Source organism: Benincasa hispida, chromosome 9 (assembly GCF_009727055.1).
Source record: "Benincasa hispida cultivar B227 chromosome 9, ASM972705v1, whole genome shotgun sequence".
NCBI classification, from domain to species: Eukaryota; Viridiplantae; Streptophyta; class Magnoliopsida; order Cucurbitales; family Cucurbitaceae; genus Benincasa; species Benincasa hispida.
Genome location: NC_052357.1, coordinates 4,620,030 through 4,642,456, shown reverse-complemented (window position 1 = coordinate 4,642,456; position 22,427 = coordinate 4,620,030). Strand labels below are relative to the sequence as shown.

At 38.0% G+C, this 22,427-nt stretch overlaps 1 protein-coding gene across 1 annotated transcript; it reads left to right on the top strand.

The window, feature by feature from the left end:
* Window positions 1-730: 730 nt before the first annotated feature.
* Window positions 731-21,943, top strand: LOC120087287 (pre-mRNA-processing protein 40C). The gene is made up of 13 exons (XM_039044234.1): window positions 731-1,596; window positions 1,711-1,874; window positions 2,203-2,240; window positions 2,356-2,434; window positions 9,468-9,932; window positions 10,456-10,539; window positions 11,267-11,407; window positions 11,656-11,762; window positions 14,808-14,931; window positions 16,192-16,335; window positions 19,619-19,765; window positions 20,161-20,283; window positions 21,201-21,943. Exons 1-13 carry the CDS (start codon window positions 1,002-1,004, stop codon window positions 21,507-21,509), a joined length of 2,520 nt encoding a protein of 839 aa, XP_038900162.1. The 5' UTR covers window positions 731-1,001; the 3' UTR covers window positions 21,510-21,943.
* Window positions 21,944-22,427: the final 484 nt, after the last annotated feature.

Genomic DNA, 22,427 nt, shown 5'->3' with positions numbered 1-22,427 from the left:
ATATATATATATATATTAAATTTCAAGGTACTTTTGGAACTTTTAAGAGTTCATTGGTAGTTTTAAAACAAAACGCTCATAGTTTTCATCTAAAACTAACAATAATGATATTTTTTGAAAATTTTGAAACTTAAAAGAGAATTTTTTACATTTTTAAAATTTTCAAAAATTAAAAGGATATTTTTGATATAAAATATAAAATTTAAGGATATTTTGTATAATTTAGTCAACCGTTTTAACCGTAGTATAAAAGGAATGATTATTTGTAATTGCATTCTAGTGTTTTTGCATTTAACACTTGTAATCAAGTGGCCATAGGTTACATGTTTATGTCTAAACCTAAACCGTTATTTCTTGCTCAAGAGAGGATATTAGATACATCTATTGCCATGCTTCAACTGCCATGCTTTTTTAATTTTTTTTTGGAACATCCCTAGGTGAGATTAATTTCAGAGAAAAACAATAAAATAATGTCAAACAGGAACTTTTCTTTTAGTACAACAATCGAGATGTAGGAGATTAAAATTCTAATTGAACTACATGACAATATCATTCAATTAAACTCAGCTTTTAAAACAAACCACACAGACCAAATAACAAACACTGAATTATGCAAAATCAAACTATGAACTGAACTAAATATGAACCGAACCAAAAGTGAACCGAACCAGTTTGTTATACTCGAACCGAACCAGACCTAGATCTAATTTTAGGTCATCGTGAAATGCAGACTTGAAATTGCCAAAAAACAAAAAAAGAAAAAAGAAAAAGAGAAAAACGAAGGAATCCTCACAAGACGACCACCACGAACAGGCGTTGCATAAACGCGAAGAAGCGGGCGACGCCGGCGAACAGGGGAGCGATTACCGGCGAACAGACGTTACAGAAACGTGCGAAGACCGGAGGTAGATCGTGGACTGACTGCAATCACATGCTTCTGGGTTTTCTTCGTGGCTGCAGGTTACCACACCTGTTACTGGTTACCTACGTTTCATTTCACCATGTCTTCAGCATCAACTGTTTCTCAATCTGTGTCACTTCCTGCTCCGCCTACTTCAAATTCTGTTGCTAATGGTTCTTCAATTCCCAATTTGATCCCTGCCCCATCTTTCCATAGTCACCAACTACTGCCTGGAACTCCCATGGTACCTGGGCCACCGGGAATGTCACCGTCGCTGCCAGTAGTGTCGACAACTCCGGCAGCTCTGTTTCCACCAAACGATTCTGCTTCCACTATCCCGGGACCCCATATGCATGCAACTCCTAACTCAATTAATCCTTCTTTACGTCCACAAATTTGTGGTTCGTATCCTTCTCTAACTCCTGTTGTTTCTCCACCTCATGCGATCTGGTTTCAGCCTCCTCAGTTGGGAGCCATGCCCAGGCCTCCCTTTCTGCCATACTCTGCTTCTTACCACGGCCCTCTTCCTTTTCCTGCTCGTGGAATGCCCCTTCCCTCTGTCCCATTGCCTGATCCTCAACCTCCCGGTGTTACTCCTGTTCAAGTTGCATCTGCCATTGCTGTGTCATCTGGTCATGGAAATCAGCTTAGTGGCAATTCGTTGATTCAGACAGACTCAAATCATCCTCAACTTGGTATGCCGTATGCTGTTAAATTATTATCTTTATATCATGGTAAAGCTATTTATACTTCTGTGATTTTATGTGCCTAAGCTACCGTTCTTCATTCATTGTATAATCATTTAACAGATAGCCAGAAACACGCTCAAGGTGTAGGGCAATCTGAGAACATCCCTTTAACTAAACACTCGGAGGATTGGACTGCTCACAAGACCGAGGCAGGAATAATCTATTACTATAATGCATTGACGGGAGAATCTACCTATGAAAAGCCTTCCGGTTTCAAAGGGGAGGTATTTTTCCAGAAGTTTTCTATTGTTTCGAATGCAAATAAGTTTCGTTTTATCTACTTGTTGTTTACCTGTAAATCTCTCTCCCTTTCTTCCACCCTCCCTCTCCACTTTTGCATCACACCATTAGTGCGTGTGTGTGTTGTTCTGGTTTCAGCAGCTTTTTGACCAATTCTTCTTCAGCATGAAGCTTTTGTGGAATATGGGCTGAGTAACCGGCTGAAATGAACAATTGTTGTCATTGTGGTTCATTATTGAACTTTATTATCATTTATTAATATGTGTGTGTATATAAACATATAGCAATTTGATGTAATTAAATTTGTTGCAGCCTGAAAATGTCATGGCGCAGCCAACATCAGTTTCAATGTAAGTGGCCTTATTAACCATGATGGAATGCGATTGTTCCATATAAAACTGAAACATTTTTACTTATTTTATTAGTCACTATCTAGTGAATGTGCTTATATTCCATTGTCTGTAGGTCAAACTTGTCTGGTACGGACTGGGTTTTGGTTACTATGGGTGATGGTAAAAAGTACTACTACAACAACAAGACAAAGGTATGCTCAAAGTTCATGTTTGGAAGTTTTCTTGTTTGAAATAAATTTATGGATACATGTCCCCGCTGTTAACAATTTGTGTATCGTGAGAAAATGATCCCCTGCTGTTAGTTTTCACAAGCTCTTCGAAATCGTGAGTTTGGATCCTAGTGAGGTGTGGTCCCTGGTTAGATTTCATGGGTTTCGATTTCAAAGATCTTTTTTTAATTATCCTATAGGTTCTTAGACACAAGTAGATAGTGTTGATGATAATTTAGAGGTTTACTTACGGTTTTGATTCCTTATTATTATTATTTTATAAGAGACAATTTCATTGATGTATGAAATTACAAAAGAGAGGGGGAAAGAAGCCCCGCAGCCAAAGGAGTTACAAAAGACATCTCCAATTGGTTAAAGGAGAATGAAACTATAACATTTGAAATGATTAGATAATTTACACCAAGAGATAGCAATGCTAAGCACATTATCAAAAAAGAGTTCATAGTGTTGAGCTTTGTTGTTGAAGAGACTTGTTTCGTCCAAGCTAGACCGACCATAAAAAGGCTCTAACAATATGTTTCCATAGGAGACCCTTTCTACCCTTGAAAGGATGATCTTCGAGAACGAGGGAGAGGAATTGGTTGATATCCGAAGGAAAGACCACATATCAATTAAAAGCATGAAGAATGTGATTCTAAAAGGTCCTTGAAAAAAGGCAGAACATGAATAGATGACTTTGAGATTCTGTGTCCTTTTTGCAAAGAGTGCATCAATTGGGAGACATCGCCAGAGAGAGATTGCGCGTTGAAGCTTGTCATGTGAGGACAACCCTATGTGATAACTCCCAAAGAAAGAATTTAATCTTTTTGGGGTAGTGGTCAGACCAAATACCATCGATGGGGCTTATCGAAGATAAACCACTGTTTGCGTACCTAGAATCAATTCGTGATTTTGTAGAAAAGAACCCAGATGGTTCCAGCATCCAAAACCATTTGTCGTCAGATTGGAGAGGTTGATGGGTAGTGAATGTTTGCGAGAGCATTGTCCATTCATCGGTTTCCAAATCATTTAGATGTCTACGAAGATGGAGATTCCACGCACCATCCTCCCTGCTCCATGAATCAGGGACCATGGCTTCCTTTGCAAGTGACAGTGCAAATAGGTTGGGAAAAGATCTATGCAATGGAATATTGTTCACCCAAGCGTCATACCAGAAAGATATGGAACTCCCACCGTCTAAAATGGCAGCAACGTGCTGATCCACAAAAGGTTGGAGATAGGACAAAGCTTTCCAAGGACCTTTGGTAGTGGACATAGATCGATTACCAGTTTTGTTACCGCACAAGGATGTTCCGAATTTGGCAATGATCACCTTCCGCCATAAAGCATATCTTTCCATTCTAAAATGCCAAATCCATTTTGCAAAGAGACCATTGTTTCTCAACTTGAGATTGGTGATCCTCAAACATCGGCGGATTGTGGGGAGGTAACTTTGTCCCAAAAAACATGATGTAAGTCAGAGCCACCTTCCTTCCCTTTCCACAAGAAGTCACGAAAGATCTTTTCAATCATATTAGCCACTTTCCTAGGAAGATTGAAAAGGGAAAGATAATAGTTAGGAAGTTTGCTTAACAAGGCTTGAATAAGAGTTTCCTCCTTTAAATATGTAAGATGACGACCAAGCTTTAATTCTTCGTTCAATTTTCTCAATCACCAGGGCCCAAAAAGCGAGAATTTTGGGCTTGCCATGAAGAGGATGCCCGAGGTAGGAATTTGGCCACATTCCAACCTTGCAACCATATAACCCCGCAATGTCCTAAAGCTGTGTGGGAGTGAGATCGATGCCAGAATTTCAGACTTTTGGTGATTGATGGAAAGGCTAGAACAGGGCTGGAATGCATCAATAACTTCAAATAAATTCTTGATATGCTCCGGATTGTAGATAGAGAATAATATAGTGTCATCTGCAAATTGGAGATGAGAAATAGAAAGAGAGAAATGGAAAGCCTTTCTTTTCTTGGTACTGAATCTTTCCATCCAATTCCGCTTGAGTTAGCAACCGACTAAGGGTATCAAGAATGATATTAAAAAGGAGATGTGAGAGTGAATCCCCTTGCCTAATACCCCTAGAAGCATGAATTTTTCCTCTAGGACGACCATTGATAATGATCGAGTAATTTGTTGATGAAATACAACCCAAAATCCATTTTCTCCAAAGGCAGCCAAAACCTCTAGCTTGAAAGATGGTGTCAAGGAAGGCCCAATTGACAGTATCAAAAGCCTTTTCAATATCAAGTTTAATCACAATGCCCTTCTTCCCCTTTCTAGCCCACTCATCAATAAGTTCATTAGCAATAAGCGAAGCATCCAAGATCTGACGCCCCTCAACAAAAGCCAACTGATGTTCTAATGTAAGGGTAAGAAGACCTTCTTTAGTCTATCAGAGAGGCCTTTGGTCAAAATGTTACAAATTCTAGTAGTCAGACTGATAGGCCTAAAATCACGAACTCTTTTTGCATCAGCACGCTTGGGAATAAGACATACATAGGCCTTATTGAGATTGAGATTAGCGTCGACAATACCTTTATTAAAAAAATCCTTAAACACCCTCAATATGTCGGGCTTAAGAATGTGCCAAGATTTTTTACAGAATTCAGTAGTATATCCATCGGGGCCTGGGGACTTGTTTGTACCAAGAGCACATATAGCCTCTCAGATTTCCTGTTCATTGAAGGGGGATTCCAAGTGCAATGACGGTTGCATAATGAGGAAGGGCTAATTAAGTAAAGATAAATCAGAGAGGTTGTTCTTCTTCAAATACAATCTGGAGAAGAAACCCAAAAATTCCTCAACAATATCAGATTCAACCAGAAGGCTCGTACCATTTGTAGAGACAATTTCAAGAATGGTGTTTTGCCTTCTCTTTGTGGCCACAACATAGTGGAAGAAACGAGTGTTTAGATCACCTTTGTTAAGCCAAATGAATTTGCACTTCTACCTCCAAAGAGTTTCCTTCTTGGCCACCACCGAGAGAAGTCTTTTCTGCCCCCTATGGATGGGGAGACAATCATTTGACTCGTCAATGCTGTCCAGTAATGTGATTTCCGCTATGAGTTGGCTTTTTTTCGTATGAACACATCCAAAAGTATCTTTGTTCCACACTTTGAGAATTTCTTTAAGACCCTTCAGTTTGACTATAAGACCGTGACCCGACCGTCCAAGCAAAAGAGTGTTCTTCCACCAATATTCGATGAGGCCATCGAAGTCTTTGTGCAAAAGCCACATATTTTGAAAATGAAAAGGGGCGGGACCCCATTTGTCAACACCAATGGAAAGCAAGATAGGGTAGTGGTTGGAAGTGGGTCTCTCCAATCTCTTGGATGTAGTATAGGGAAATTTCTGTTGAATGCTTTCAGTTATCAAAAAGCGGTCAATGAGGGTGAAGACCGATAATGCCTATATCCACACCAAGTGTAAGAGCCATTTTGAAGTGGGATATCCAATAGGTCTGCCTCGTCAATAAAAGAATTAAATGTTTTCATACTAGTCCTTCTTTGGGGTTTGCCATTCGTTTTCTCATAGGACCATCTGGACACAATTAAGTCTTCTCCCAAGATCTAGTTTTATGTGCATAGGCTTTGTAGGTCGTAAAGCTCCTACCAAAAAAGAGGTTTATTATCGGCTTGAGAAGGACCATAAATACCAGAAAGCCAAAAGAGAGTTGTCAGCCAAGAAAAACTGTAAGGTAAGGGATAAAAGGCCTTTATATACCTCTTTAGAAACAATGGATAGGTCGTTCCACATGATGATGATACCACCAGAGGTTCCCAAAGCCTTCGACACAGATCAACTGATATGCCTAGAGCTCCAAAGAGACTTTATGATAAAACGAACCATTGTAGGATTGTGTTTTAAGATGAGATTTTGCACAACCGCTCGTTTCTCCCAAGCCTTGATACCTTGGATGTTCCAGGACAAAATAATCATGTAGAAGAGATCGACCAACCAAGAAAAGCCTTGGCGTAGTCCTTATCATAATTTTTAGATGTAGAAAGCCTCTTTAGTTCATTAATTCCTCTGGTTTGTTTTTGGGATCCTTTGGCCTTCTTAGAGGATGAAGGTATAGCTGTAATACACAAATTATGTTCCAGTAGTTAGGGAACCACAACTTGAAGGTGGGATGTTGGGTCATAAAGAGCTTGTGACGGGTTCACCTTCCTGTTCAAGATCACTCTCGGGCAATAGAGAAGCTCCAATCATAGTGTTTTGTAAGGAAAAACAAGGGTAAGAGAGGTGGGATGTGAGAAAGGTGAGGGAGGAGCGGTGGAGAGGGGAAGAGGGCTATAGGCTAGGTCTTTGTGGTCAGAGAAATTAGGGCAAGAGGCCGAAGAGATGAATTTTGTGCCAGTTAGTTTTTTTTTTTTTGGATAGTGATAGAGAGTTTGCGAGGGGATCTATTAAGGTCGGAAGGTAGAGGTAGGGTAGGTGGTATGGTGGTGTTGGAGTCCGATAGGTCTAGAGACAAAAATTGATTGGTCCGTTGTTGGTGATAGGGTTTGGATGGGTTAGGTCAGGTAAAGAGTCGGTTTGCAAAGTAACAAGGGCTAAAGATGGGTTGCTAGGCTTATCGAGACTTTGGTTGGGTCGGGGTGTAGTGGGCTTTTGTTGAGAGATGGGGGGAAGGGTAACGGGTAGAGCTCCTGTTGAGACAAAGGGCTGAGGGGTGGGCTTTTTAGAAATGATAAATGGGCCCAATGGTGGAAGATCGGGCTTTTGGGTATGTTGGGAAGTAGGTCTGGTAGGTAAAGGCTTTGGTAAGGGAGGTGAAGGTTAGAGGATAGTACCTGTGGAGCATGTTCAAAGGTGGACTCAAGGTACGGTCCAAGGAGACCCTTTTGCAAATCAACCGGCGCCTTGGGCTCTTTGCTTTTCGAGGAGAGCTACCATCCGGTGGTCGGATACGATGGATTCCGACAACGAAACCCAAAAATGGTTGCTGTTAAAAAAGGGGTTGATTTGCACCACAATTAGAAACGTGGATGGAGAAGGGATCCCAACTTCAGTCGGAATGAATCTTGTGGAGTTTTGTTTTACTCTAATCATTGCCTCTAAGATATCTAGACGAGATAATGTTTTCTTGGCTACTTCGACAAAACCTCCACAGGCGTCCCCAATAAACTTGAAGGTAAGGTCGTCCTATAGGACTAATTTAAGGTTTTTGAATCTGATCCAGCCGCCATAGCAGGGAACGACCGGACTCGCTTTGGCAGTGCTATTATTCCATGTGGTGAACTTTAGAGAGAATGGACCCACCTTGTACCAATCTTTTGTTGACTCGAGGATTTTGGCTTACTCTTCATCTTCGCATCTAAGAAGGGCATGATCAGCTTCGATGGGATTGATGGCACAACGATCATAGACGTGGACTTGGAGGGCGCTTATAATACTGTACCAATCATCGTGGAAACACTATCTCTTTACAATGAGGCTGTGTTGAAATGGATTATGGCATGTGCATACTCCGTTGCTTGTTTGTCTGTTAGCTTAGTCCCTCTGTGGTGCAATAATGGAGCTTTTGCCTTTAGTACCTCTCTATAGGATGGGGGAAAGTCTCCCTATAGTTTTTAGTTGGCGCATTAATGGCGGGTGGTTGAGGGTCACACTTCTGTTTATCTGTGAAGGAGTGTATCAAGGTATAAAAGGGGCTTTCCATCCCTTTCTTCCTTCACCAATAGGAATAAGAATCTTATTAAGGCCACCATCGTTATTGAGCTTGGCAACTTCTGCCAATATACCCCTTCTGTTGGATGACTTTTCAACCCAGACGGTTTGGTCATCGAAGCGAAACTCCCTAAAAAATTTCTGGTTTAGTGGGGCATTCAACAAAGAGGCTCGATCCTTAGTAGTTTGAGTCAGTCAAATAAGTGAGGCCCTGTAACGTTCATTGGTGTCGATGGAGAAGACCTTCCGATCAATGGTCACTGAGTCAGGCTTTGTCGGCGGCTTAGTTCAGAGGCATTATGATTGGGTAGGCAGGGTATAGGTCGGAGGGGAGTGGAAGGGGTCATGGTTGTCGGAGGAGGTCTGACAGGGGGGAGAGAGTAAGGTCACCCATATTCCCTGCCAAATTCTCTTCTTTGATTAAAAAATGTGGTTTGCTGTTGAATAAATTCCACCTCGTCCTCCATCAGTCAATGTCTAGTTAGGTGGTTTGGTCCAGTGGCTGGAACTAATATTGTGAAACTCTTCTGTTCTCAAAATTAAGCCTTCCCGTTTTGCTTTAAAGAAATGGTGTTATTTTCTCTAGCAGTTTGCAAGCTTTGGGTGTGACAGTGTAGAAGGTGGTCTGGTTTGTTGGTTTTCTTTGATTTTTGAAGGCTCGGTCTTTTCATTCATTCAAGTTATCTTGCTACCATTCAGTATTGGTTTGAAGCTCTCACTTTGGTCTTCAAAGAATTTTTTCCTCGACTGCTCCCAGATCTTCAATTGGCATTAGCTTTAAAGTTTTTGTGTTCTATGGCTCTGGGTTTGGTTTGTTAGATTTTAAGTGTTTGTTTTTCTGGAGTTTTCTTTTCATTGTATCTCATTAGTTTTGTCTACATTTATTTTTCTCCATTTCTCTCATCTCTTGATGGTTATTGTATTTTTGAACTTTAGTCTCTTTTCATTTTTCCGATGAAAAGTTATTTTTCCTTTTCCAAAAAGGAAAAAAAAAGACTATCCTATAGATTCTATTTTATTTAGTTGGAGTCCCTTCTTGTAGTAGGGCTTCTTTTTCTATGCTGTATTTTTATATGCTTGTGTATTCTTTCATTCATTAGTTGTTTGTTTTCATAAAAAGAAGCGGAATAGATCTGTTGCCTGATTGTTAATTTGTTCATGTAAACTCATTGGATCCAAAAATGAACCTCAGAATCACATTAACGATTCTTTGTCCTTCACTTGAAATGTTTTGAAATGTAAGGCTCTTATACCATAGATCGATAGTAAATTTTAGCCGCAAACTTAATTTTCATCTTTCAGTTGTGCCAACTTGACTCTCTCTCTGAATCAGATTAGCAGTTGGCAAATCCCAAATGAAGTATCTGAATTGAGGCAACAGAATGACGAAAAAACAAAAGAACATTCAGCTCCTTTGCCAAATAATAATGCATTGACCGATCTAGGAACTTCCTCTATCAGTATCAATACTCCTGCCATTAATACAGGCGGTCGTGAAGCCACACCCCTTAGAATGGTTGGAATATCAGGGTCATCTTCTGCTCTGGATTTGATCAAGAAAAAATTGCAAGACTCTGGAACTCCTGTAGCTTCCTCGCCTATTTCAGCTCCAACAGTAGCTCAACCAGATGTGAATCTGCTGAGAGATGCTGATGCTACAGTTAAGGCACTGCAGACTGAGAACAACAAGGATAAGCCGAAAGATGCTGATGGTGATGGAAATGTATCTGACTCCTCCTCGGACTCCGAGGATGTAGACAATGGGCCAACTAATGAGCAGTTAATCATCCAGTTTAAGGTATCATCTAACTTCCCTTTTATTGAGAATCATTATCATAATCTTTTTGATGGCCTGATATTACTGGAGTGAGTTTTTGTCCTTTTCTTGTTGTAGTCTTCTCTTGCTAGTATTCTGATTTGAAGTTCATTCTATATTTGGGTCTTTCCTATGCATCGTGATATTGGGTGGGCTAGTCTCTGTGATGTAGATGCATTAATTGCATACCCATTATGAATAATACGTAGCTGCCGATCAGTCAGCCAAGCTTGCAGCCCATTTATTGAGCTGAAAATAAGGGGGGAAGTCGAACACCCTTTCACATGGCCACCATTTAGTGGTAAGCCAGCCTGGGCAGTCGACTGGTCGGTGTATCCACATCATATTCTCTAATCATTGGCCATGGTCTCGATTTGTATGTTCTTCCTGTTTACTATCATTCTTGAAGTTGCCATCGTATGTTGCTCATGCTATCTTCAGTTTGAGAAATTTCTGTCCTCTGCAATCTTAACCGTGGAAGTTGCTCATTATGTTGTAATTGTAGGAAATGCTTAAGGAGCGAGGAGTGGCACCATTCTCTAAATGGGACAAGGAATTGCCGAAGATAGTTTTTGATCCCCGTTTTAAGGTTTGTTGAGTATAAAGATTTGAATTACTTTGTTCGGGAATAAGGGGCTGCTACCAATGGTACCCCTTGATACAGGTTTGTTTGATTTTGTTTGTCTATGTTAGACTACTTCTATACATTTGAATTCTTAGTTGACGCATGACTTTCGCCTGTTATGGCTTCTAACAAGTTTGTTCTTCTGCATACCTCGTCTCTTTAAGATGGTCAAAAAACTTTTTTGTTTCTAAAATGTATTTACTTCTATCTATGCAACATTTTGTGATCTGTTTCCTTTTGGGGGGTGATCTCGGTGGTTAAATTGTTTTGTGATTTTTCTTAGGACCAGAACATGATTTTATTTTCAGGTTTCTCATTGTATGATGCTCAAAAATACAAAATAAAACTGATTTCAAAGCAAAAGACAAACAGAAAATGGTTACAAAGGAAATGTGAAAGCTTCCAATTCCAATAGTATCATGTTGAAATAAACCGTCATAACGATGAGATAGAGAACATCAATGAGATGTTTTGAGATAAGCTGCTTCAAAATGGTCTGACCACGAACAATATTTATCTTCAAAATCAATTCCTTCACAGCATTGACTCATTTTATAGAGAACTAGGTTCTATTTTGTATAGTTGGGCTCTTGTTTTGTGGGCTGGTGTTTTGTATGCCTATGTATTCTTCAAAGTTGTTCTTATTAAAAAAAACTGTTATTTGTTTTGAGAAGTTTTTATTCAATGACAGGCTATTCCTAGTTATTCAGCTAGGAGGTCCTTGTTTGAACACTATGTTAAGACCCGTGCTGAGGAGGAACGTAAGGAAAAAAGAGCTGCTCAGAAGGCTGCAATGGAGGGATTTAAACAGTTACTGGATAGGGCATCTGAGGTTGTATCACTTTCCACATTGATTATCTTGTCTTATGTTGCTATTTTTGTAATCAAGCCTTTTGAATTGACTCTGAATTAAGATGGATGAGTTGAAAACCTGAGCAATCTTTGATTTTTCTTTTTTTTTTTTTTTGTGGTTAACATAATTTCAGTTTGTTTCTCTTATCAGATTTAAAATGCCTCTAAATAGAGTTAAGTTCCTTAATTCTAAGTTCTAACCATTTTGTATTTATTATTTATTTTTAGGATATCGATCACACAACTAGTTATCAAACATTCAAAAAGAAATGGGGGAATGACCCGCGGTTTGAAGCTTTGGATCGTAAGGATCGGGAGAATTTATTGAATGAAAGGTGCCATTTAATGAGTAGCTAGAACATTTTTCTTGTCCGGTACATTTGTAACTCTTTTTGGTGCCTTCTTCTTGATTTTTTAATGTCATAATTCACTCTCAAGTTGATTAAGATGGTTGGTAATTGTTCTGTCTGGTAAAATATGGCTTTGTCAGGTGATATTTTGATGCCAAAGTTTACCGTTTAAATTTCTATGGAGAAAGTGCATGCCAAATCACATACAGACATCTCAATCCTATGCATCTCATTGCCAAACATCATATTCCTGTGCAGACTTTAAAATAAACAACCCCTCAAGTTGCAATTCACCAAGTTATGTGATCTGAGATTTTTTATTTGGCGGAAAAAGCTCTCCTGACCATGCTCTTCACCCTCGGCATCCATGAAAGTTTCCTCTGTCGACAATGATGATTCTCTGGTCGAACATATCCACGTCTTCCATCTCCAGTTGCTCCATGTCGTTCGTCGTAATCAGCAATCAGAGTTCTCGATTCTTACAATGATGCCCTATCATATACTTATCCTCGCCTCAATAACATAAATCCTTCTCTCCTTGCTTTGAACTCTGAACTTGATAGCCGTTTGTAAGGATGATCTTTGTGATCTGATAGGTGTGATGGTATCTTTTCTGTCAAGGTCCATTTGTAAGGATGATCTTTGTGATTTGACAGGTGTGATGGTATCTTTTCTGCCAAGGTTACAGTATGTGTCGTTTCCCCCCTTAGAATTTTTGCCTATTGTTTTGAAATGATTATGCTTCTGTAACGCCTGTTAGGCCTCTTTCACAGCCTCCATTCTTTGTTCTACTCACTGGGTCACGTCCATCACGTCATCAAGCCCTTAGGTCTCACACAAAAAACTTCCTCCCGTAAATGGTATTCAGCTATGGTTTTTTCTTGCTTGATGGTCAAGAAACACACGCACAGAGTTCCCTTGTGTTTTGAATGAAAACAGAGGAACATACTCCTCAAATCTTCCCACACCTTAAATTTCTGTCAATTATGTGCCCATCTGAACCAGTTGATTGGCTCGTCCTTCAAAACTGACCAATGTGATCTTCAACTTCTCTGTTTCAATTAATGTATACAACTAGAAGTGATGTTTCGCCCTAAAAAACCAGTCAAGATCAGTTCCGTTAAACACTAAAATCTCTAGCTTCTTGAACTAAATCCTTTCGTTCTGTTCTCCATCCTCTCTCCGTTGGGAAGATTCCTTTTCTTCCATTTCATTGATCAGAAGTAGCTCTTCCTCCTCTTGTTTCTTTTGTCTGCTAGTGGAGATCTCAGTGATGACTCGTCACCGTATGTTTATGCCTTCCTTCATACATCTCCTTAATCATCGTGTTCATCACTCACATTTCCTCCGACATCTTCTCTATGGACTTCTCCAGAATCGGCAGTCACTGGAGTTCCTTCCTTATCCCATCGATATTCGATTTCGTTGCTCCCAGATGCTCCTCTATCTGTTTCTACCTCCTAGGGTTTCGAATGGCTATGATACCGCTTGTAAGGATATTGCCTTACTACTATTTTATTACAATATCAAGCAAAATAATTACCAGGGTTCCGAATGGCTCTAATACTGCTTGTAAGGATATTTCCTTATTACTGTTGTAGTACAATGTCGAGCTGAACATTACAAGGAAAAGAACATTAGGGCAATCTAAGCATTCCGAATGGCTTTGATGATTTTTATCAATTGGCAGACTGTTTTGTATTAGTTCTTGATGGAAGGGCTAATCTGTACCCCTGCCCTTAGTCTGTCCTCTTGTCTCCTTTTGATTATACGTTTCTGTTTCTTATTCAAAAGATATTTGATCTGATATATTTAGAGGTGGTGGAAGACTAGATATATATTAGGAATCCGCCTCACCTGCAAATAGACCATCTTAACTAGCTCAATCCCCAGAAACAGAGCAATGCTCCGGAATATAATTTATGAACTTCCAAGGGAAAATTACAATAAATAAACAACAAGGAAACAGAGAAACCTAGCTACCAGCACTTTCTCGAGGGCTGGAAATCCTCAACCACAAACTAAGCTTGATGACAACTCAGATATCCCCTCCCATCAATGAAAAGCCCCTCATAAACCCTTCATTCCCCAACTGTCCCCACCAGCCTAATAAACTCCACTCCCCCACTAACAATTATTCTCTTCCGAAATTCCCTTTCTACCCCTCCGTTTATATGTATGTATAATTGGGGGCCTCACAATATCTTCATATCTATCCTTGAACTTTTCGTGTGTGGTTTAATGTATTCTTTCTCCTTAATTAACAAGAACTTTGGCCTCCTAATTATGGAGACATGTATCACAGATATGACCGCACATGTCAATCCATTTCTATGCCAAGGTAAAAAAAAAAAAACTATTTGGACTATTATGTGTGGCTGTATGCCATGCATGTATGCGGATCATACTGTTGGAAAAGCTATCATTTCTAAAGAACAAGAACAGTAGTTTATCATTTTTATTTAAAACTGTGGGGTCAGGCCTTCAGATGTTAAATAGGTTTGGGTTGTCTTGAAAGTAACTTCATTGCAGTTAAATCTTTTGTAAAAGATCTATATTTAACATGCCTCTTGTTTAATTAACTCAGGTTTGACTGTGAGTACCAACAACACAGTCAAACAAATGTTGGATCGTTGTTATTACTTATTTTTCTGCAAATTGGAACTTCGGCCCTTTTACATATTGTATGAGGATCTTTATTTTAAATGCCCCACATTGCCAGTTACTCTTCTTGTTTTCGTTATGCCTTGTAATCGTGCCTTTTGAAATTTTAAGTTTGGTTGCTGTCATTCCTTTGATATGGCTGCCCTCTTTTGATATGGTTTTACTCTAGGTGGATACTTATCCAAATGTAATATGAACTGTTTTCTACACAGAAAGTGCTTACTATTGATAACCTCTGAAAAAGCAACTTTGAGTCAACAAGGTAGTAGGCTAGTAACCAGAATCTCATATTTATGTTTGATCTGTCTTTTAACTTCAATTTATAACTTGGGTTTTAGCTGGATGATACCTCTCTATAACTTGTAGAGTCCTTTATCTGAAGAAGGCTGCCATTGAAAAGGCTCAAGCTTTATGGGCTGCTTCCACCACTAGTTTCAAGTCCATGCTGCAGGAGAGAGGAGATATCAACGTCAATTCCCGTTGGTTCAGGGTGGGTGCACCATGCTCTCCTTAATTGGTAGTTCATTTTCTGAAGAGTTTATGATTGTCTCTACATGGTTTTTCTTAATCTCTTTATAAAAGGAAATTTGTTGAACTCAAGTGGCTAAATAATGTTAGTTAAGGAGGTAGATAATACACTTCCCTTAATAATGGACATTAGAAATGTTGAAGTTGTTTATTCGTGAGCCCAAAATGTAAGAAGTTAATAAATTATAGAATTGATGTTAACAAGTTGTGGGCCCATAGTGGGTTTAAGAACACCTTGGACCAAACAAGGAGTGGACCAAATAACTCCACTCCACCCCCAACCAACTCCTCCCCTAAACACCCCCTTTGGGGAAGATTTGACATTAGTAAAATTTGAGCAAATTTGCAAAGATTTGACACTAGCATTTCATATGATATCTTTGATGGGATTTGAGGCGATGAAAATCAGCTCTTCCACCAGTCTTTGGAAGATCCCGCATTAGTAAAATTTGAGCAAATTTGCAAAGATTTGACACTATCATTTCATATGATTTCTTTGATGGGGTTTGAGGCAATGAAGATCAGTTTACTCTATTTTCTGAGTTACTAGTGTTTTCTGAAGGGCTCTGTAGGTTTTATTATTTTGTCCTTTTCCGATACAAACCTGGTAAGGTTTATTTTCTTCATGTTGTTGGTCATGTTTTCTGATTGTTTCAATAGAAAATCACTGTTTTTGATTAGTAAGCAGAGGTTGTGGAGAAAATAAACCTGATAAATTCATAGGTTTTATCAATTTTCAAGTATGCTGGACCAGTTTCAGAACTCAAAAACTTGATGAAAATTTTGTGTAATTCTTTTTCTGATCCAATCACTCAGATTAAACGATGTTGGAGTCTTTTAAAATTTCGATTTTCGTCTGCAGTAATAGTAATGAATGTGAGAACACTTTGACCACAAGTTGACTGTTTGTTTTACACAAGTTAACTGTTTTTTAATACTCAGCAGAGGTTGTGGAGAGAATAAACCTGATAAATTCATATTTATTAATTGTCAACTATGCTGGACCAATTTCAGGACTCATAAACTTGATGAAAGATTTTGTGTAATTTTTTTTTTTGATCCAATCAGTCAGATTAAGCGAGGTTATAGTCTTTGAAAAGTTAGATCCTCGTCTACAGTAAATAGTAATGAATGTGAAAACGCTATGGACTACAATGCTACATTTTGAAACATACACCTTTAACTAATTTCCCCTCCCCCTCTTTCTGTCATGTTATTATAGGTAAAAGATAGTCTGCGGGACGATCCAAGGTACAGATCTGTTAAGCATGAGGAGCGTGAGATGTTATTCAATGAGTACATATCCGAACTCAAGGCTGTTGAGGAGGAAAAGCAGCGTGAATCAAAAGCTAGAAAGGAGGAGCAGGTACACTAACTTGAAATTCCGATTCCTTATTACTGGAACCTGCTTTTATCATAGTTAGAGTTGTACGTTAGTCTATCCAGGTTGGTTATTTGGGGTAGTGTTTTCAAGGTTCACTAGGTGCAAGAGCTGAGAGGCGAGGTGAGGTGACAGATGACGCTCCTTTTGGTTCTTAGTGGCACCCAAAGGCCAAAGCAAGCAACTTCATTAAGATGTTTGCCATCTTCACCTTTTTATTGCCAAGTCCTTGCCGAGGGGTTAGCGTTTTAGCCTAGAGATCTTTCATCTTCCTTCTTTGATCTTGACCTTCGACTTAACCCAACAATTTATTTCTTTTCTGAGCAATGGTTTTTGCCCTAGCCGCTGATCTACATTTGAATGAATCTTAGCCACTTTTCTTCCATTCTCAAGTAACATTTGTTTTCTTCTCTTTTGAGAAGGAAACAAAAAAGTTGAATCCCTTGTTTTGTTTCTGCTTGACATTGGCAGCTGCTTTGGGTTGCATTCTCTCTTTTTAGTCGGTTTCTAAAGGATGATGAAGATATGGTTTTTCAACAGCTATTGATTTCATAAGAGGGTAAAAAGGTGGTTATGCGCCTTATTCTATGTAGCTGGAGTTCGATACCCTTCAAGACTAATATCCGTTATTTCTTCCTTCAAGCTTTTGGTTGCTCTTATCCAAAGGATATTCTTCTCTATTAAGGCTTGTGGAAGCTTCCATATCATTGTTTGTCTGCCTCATTTTGTTCTGTTTGATTGGTGGTTATTGAAGGGAGCTTTTCCAAGGTTCCCTTATTTTTTAAAGACAAGCATCAGCCTTAGCTTGTTCGATTTGAAGCTGCCAGAGTTAAAGTTTCTTCTTCTTGGTGTCTCTCCCCAATCGATTTGCAGAATTTTCTATGTCTTATGCTTTTCCGATATTGTATTTATTTTCCTAATTAATTATCTTGTATTGATTTATGTATTACCATAAGTTTACTTGGCAAGGTCTTGTTTTGTTTCGTTTCCTTGTATTTTGATCATTGGCCTCTTTTCATTTATTGAATCTTGTTTCCTTTTCAAATATATATAATACACACACAACTAAGGAGCATAAAAACTTAGAGAAAGAACCCCCATGAGAATCTAACGAGCTGTTTGGGCCCCCAACTTTAATTGGGTGGAGTGGGCTATTATAGCCCACCCATTGTTTGAGCTTCCAATTATAATATTTGATGTTTCCAACTATTATAATCCACAATTAATTGCAATATTACTATTTCAAATCTATCTTTTTTACCATTTTTACAATTTCCTACATATCCTCTCTTCTCCTCATTAACCTAGACTAAAATAGTTTGCATCCCAAACACAAGCTATTATAACCTAGACTAAAATAATCTACACCTCAAACACAAACTATTATAACCCACTAACTATAATAACCAACTTAACACCCCAAATACTTCCTAAGAGGCAAATTGAACCAAAACAGAGAAAAACAGCAAACCAACAACAGACAAGATTGCACAATGAAAGACCAAAGAACTCTAAAAAAACCCTTATGAAATTATGTGAGATTAAGGTAAATTAGGATATCTTGGTCAAATCCTTGATTGATTAGTATTGTGATTAGTTTTCTTGATTAGTTAAGATTATGATTAGTTTTCTTTGCTAATTAGGATTAGGATTTAATTAATTAGGTTTAGGATTAGTTTGTTTTCCAATTCTCTATAAATTGAGAATTGTCTTCGGGAGTGGTATCCATTTATCGACATCATCCAGAGTGGTATACATTTGTTAGACTCCAACAATATTATATGAATGAGAAGAAAACATGGATCATCTTCTTTCGATGGAGCTTGGCTAGGTTGGAGACCTTCCCACTCTTCTCACTTGTTTTTACAGGATACCTCTTTAAAAAGGGGAAAAAGATCTTATGGCTGAACTTCATAAACTTCATTATTATTATTATTTTAATATCCATGAGTGTTCAAGTCAACGTATGCACACATCGATTAATCTCATGGGACAACCTGTAGGACCTTATAACATTTGAGTGGCAAGGAAACTCATAGGATATTAAATCTCAAGTAGGTGGCTAACATGGATTGAAGTTATTCCCTCCAAGTCCTTTATTAAATCGTGACTTTATTGATCACTTGGTCAACCCTTGATGGTTTATGGTTGAACTTTGTTCGGGCTTATGTATGGTATCTTCCCTTGCTACTTTCAATTAATATCGAAAAACTGAATTAGAACAGAAGCGAACACACAATGTCGAGAGAGGACTCCTGTTTACAAGAAAACTCCCAGCCAATTTGAGAAGGTTGGTAAACTCTCCCAAGAGACCACTCTCTACAGAAATACCGAAAATTAACCTAAAGAACAACTCCACACAATTCAATCATAATAAAGCAATAACATGGACCACCCTCACTTCAACATACAACAACCTGCTCCCAGTAACTAAAAGTTGGTGTTGAATTCCCCTTTTTACCCCTCTAACATATGTCTGAAGTATTGGAGGTGGAACGTCTTCCTTTTGGAGTTTGTGCTTAATCGGAAGAAACTCATCTTTTCAGATAAGAAAAAGTGCATCTAATTTTATAGTGTCTACTTCCTTTTTATCTTTGTATTAGAGTAAATATGCTCCTCCTTTTTCTAACTACAGCTTGTCTACTCACATTACTCTAGCTTTTGTAATTACTTATTAATTGGACTTGTGTATACATTTCACCACATCAATAAAGTGGTTTCTGTTTCCTAAAAGAGCATAAATCATCTTCTCATAACCAGACCTATAAAAGGTGAACTCACTTTTGCAGCAAGTTTTGTTTGATTTGTTGTGCTCCTAAAGAAACTATCTTTGCTCTCCGGGAAGTGCTTTCAGGTTTTTGGCTAGCGAAAAAAGAAAAGAAAAGAAAAAAAAACAAGGGTGATTTGGAAAAATTCCTCAAAAGCTTCTCTGGTCTTTGTAACTGGAGCAGAACAACACTATTTTGTAACATCTATAATTTTTACATGTTATTTTGGGACAGTGTACAGTGTATAGCTTCTTTTTCTTAAACAAGAAACTATATATTGTACTTGTTTATTCTTGTGTAAAATAAGAGGTAAAAAGAGATGTTTTGTGCTTGTTTGTTTTGCCTTATCCACTGTAACTTCATTTTGCCCATGTTTTTCCAAAAATAATTCTGAACTTGATACAGACAATTAACCACCAGTATCAGATTTTTCCTTTTTGGTCTATAAAACGTAACTTCCATGCTGAATACTCATACTAAATTTCAAATGTTTATTTCAGGAGAAACTGAAGGAAAGGGAGAGAGAATGGCGGAAACGGAAGGAAAGAGAAGAGCAAGAAATGGAAAGGGTGCGCCTAAAAGTACGGAAAAAAGAGGCAGTTGCATCTTTTCAAGCACTGCTTGTTGAATCGATCAAAGACCCTCAGGTATATCTTTTGGACCATGATTATATGCTAGTTTTGGAAAAATAAAGACAGGAAAAGAGATAATGGAGGGTAATGGATTAAGAAAAATGGAGCCTGGCATGTCTGATCAGTCAGAATGTAGTGATTGAGATGTCTTTTGCTGGCGAATTTACAAGCATACGATGTGATTTACTTTTTAACTGAAAATTGCTATGAAGTTAACCATAAGTTATTGGATCATTTATTTATTTTTATTAAACATGTCAGAAATCAAATACGTTCTGGTTTGGTTGATTCTGCAGTGTCAACTATGTATGTAGCACTACTCAACAAAGCAACCTGATCATTTATCTGATGCTTTTTCTTCTTTTTCTTTCTTTCTTTTTTTTTTTTCTTTTTTTTTTGGGGGGGCTTAGGCCTCTTGGACTGAGTCAAAAGTTAAATTGGAGAAGGATCCACAAGGGCGTGCATCCAATCCTGATTTAGATTCATCTGACACAGAAAAGTTATTCAGAGAACATGTAAAGATGCTTCAAGAGGTAATTCTACAACTCACTTATCTTTGATTTTTCATCCCTTTCACTAACATTTACAGAGTTACGTTCAATATTCATTTTACAAGAAGTATATAATTTGAATTTGGGTTGATTTTTCATCCCTTTCACTAACATTTACAGAGTCACGTTCAATATTCTTTTTACAAGAAGTATATAATTTGAATTTGGGCTGATTGTTAGAACTCAAAGACGGTTGTACAATCTATAGAACATATCTTGTTCAAGTTGCTTTTTCGGGGCTTCTAACATAAATAGAGGCAATCTAAGATTTGTTTCTCTCATCTTTTTCCCGTATCTCCTACCCATATGCTTTCTACTAGGATTCAAATGTTATGAAAACTAGATGCTTATCTTATTGCTGTCCCAAATTTTTTATACGTTGAATCACAATAGAATTTACGTTCATGTTTATGAATCTGTTTGTCTAATCTTGATGATTTTGCATTGTAATAGAAGCTCCTAGATATTGGAGTTATGGGTTCTGAACCTCTAATTCGAACTGGTATAAAACTAGGTGGTATAGTCTCTATCTCAAAAGCAAATGTACTTGGAAAGAATTGGGGAAACAGTTATCTGTAGATCGTATGAGAAAATAGGTGATCCCTTGCTGGTTTGCTCAGCACTACACTCACCATTTATTCTCGATGTTTGTAGCTAATTTCGTAAATGCTTAAACAATTTGAATGGGAAAAGATTTGACATGTATGACTGGATAGTTGTTTTCCACGACTTTAACATGACTTTGAGACTTGAGAACTGTTCCCTTAGTGGGTTGGTGACTCGCGTGTCTTTTCACTACATTACAACTGGAGAGTGAATGTCTATGGCTGTTGCCTGTTAGCAGTTTTTGCCGACGCCTTATTTCTCACTCAATCTTTTCTGTTTGAATTTTTCTGCAGCGGTGTGCAAACGAGTTCAGAACTCTATTATCTGAAGCTTTTACAGCCGAGGTGGTTGCTCAGTTATCTGAAGATGGAAAGACGGTTCTTAATTCATGGACAATGGCTAAACGAATTCTGAAGCCTGATCCCAGATATAGTAAAGTCCCAAGGAAGGAAAGGGAAGCACTTTGGCGTCGATATGCTGATGATACATTGCGGAAGCAGAAATTGGCAAACGATCACAAGGGAGAAAAACATAACGACTTTAAGAGTAGAGCAACCATTGACGCTGGAAAATTTCCTTCTAAACCAAGAATCCACGAGTGAAGAAGAAAGTTTGAAGCGTTTTTTTCATCTCATTCGAATTTTTTGGTCGACAGGCAGACGTTTTCTCTTCCTATCACGATTGTTCTTTCATAGGGATGGGATCACGTTCAGTCCTGATATAATCAGTGTTTTCAAGTGCACCTTTTTGGTGATTTGTTAGTTTACTCGAAAATATATTTATACTGCCGAAGGAACTGGTTCAGCAATTGTGCAATTCCTTTCGGTCTGGTTCTTTTCAATATTATATATGCGATAGGATGGTTTAATAGTTGAGAATTCACATGTCATGGTAGTAAGTAACTAGTAACTAGTAACTAGTAAGTTTCGCCATCGAACTGATAACAGCGGTTACTGGATTGGAAATGGTTCGATCCAAATCAGGACATGCATGTACTTAAACGGATAATCTATCACGTTAAGCAACTTTCAAGAAACTGTTTGTTCAGTACAGCATTTTGCAGAACAAGTGTAAGTTGAATTAGACTGACTTATTGTCAATTTACCGTGGCCGGCTGGCCATGAGCTTAAAGAGATAAATTAGAAATGTGAACTATTGCCATTTTTGTATTTTTGTCTATATTTTCATTCCATATGATAGAATAACTGGCGAAATATGAAGAAAATGTTACTAATGAGAACTCAATATTGTTAGTCATTTAAATACATTTATTGACGATTAATTAAAATTATTTATAAGAATATTTCATATTGATAATTCTTTTTTAAAATATCTATTCACTACATTTTCATAAAATTTAAGGCAGATTGCAACTGTCACTCATAATATATTGTGAAGTTGTAAAAATTAAATCTTGAAACTTCTACAAGTATTCAAATAGGACCCTAAAAGACTTATGATAATGATAAAAATTTGACCTACAAATGATAAAATTGAACCTTTGAACTTATACAATTTGT

Bases quoted from the DNA above. Each gene is read 5' to 3' on its own strand.
- LOC120087287 (XM_039044234.1), top strand. From the start codon at position 1,002: ATGTCTTCAGCATCAACTGTTTCTCAATCTGTGTCACTTCCTGCTCCG. The intron at 16,336-19,618 runs GTACACTAACTT...TGTTTATTTCAG, and splicing joins AAGCTAGAAAGGAGGAGCAG to GAGAAACTGAAGGAAAGGGA. The intron at 19,766-20,160 runs GTATATCTTTTG...GGGGGGGCTTAG, and splicing joins AATCGATCAAAGACCCTCAG to GCCTCTTGGACTGAGTCAAA.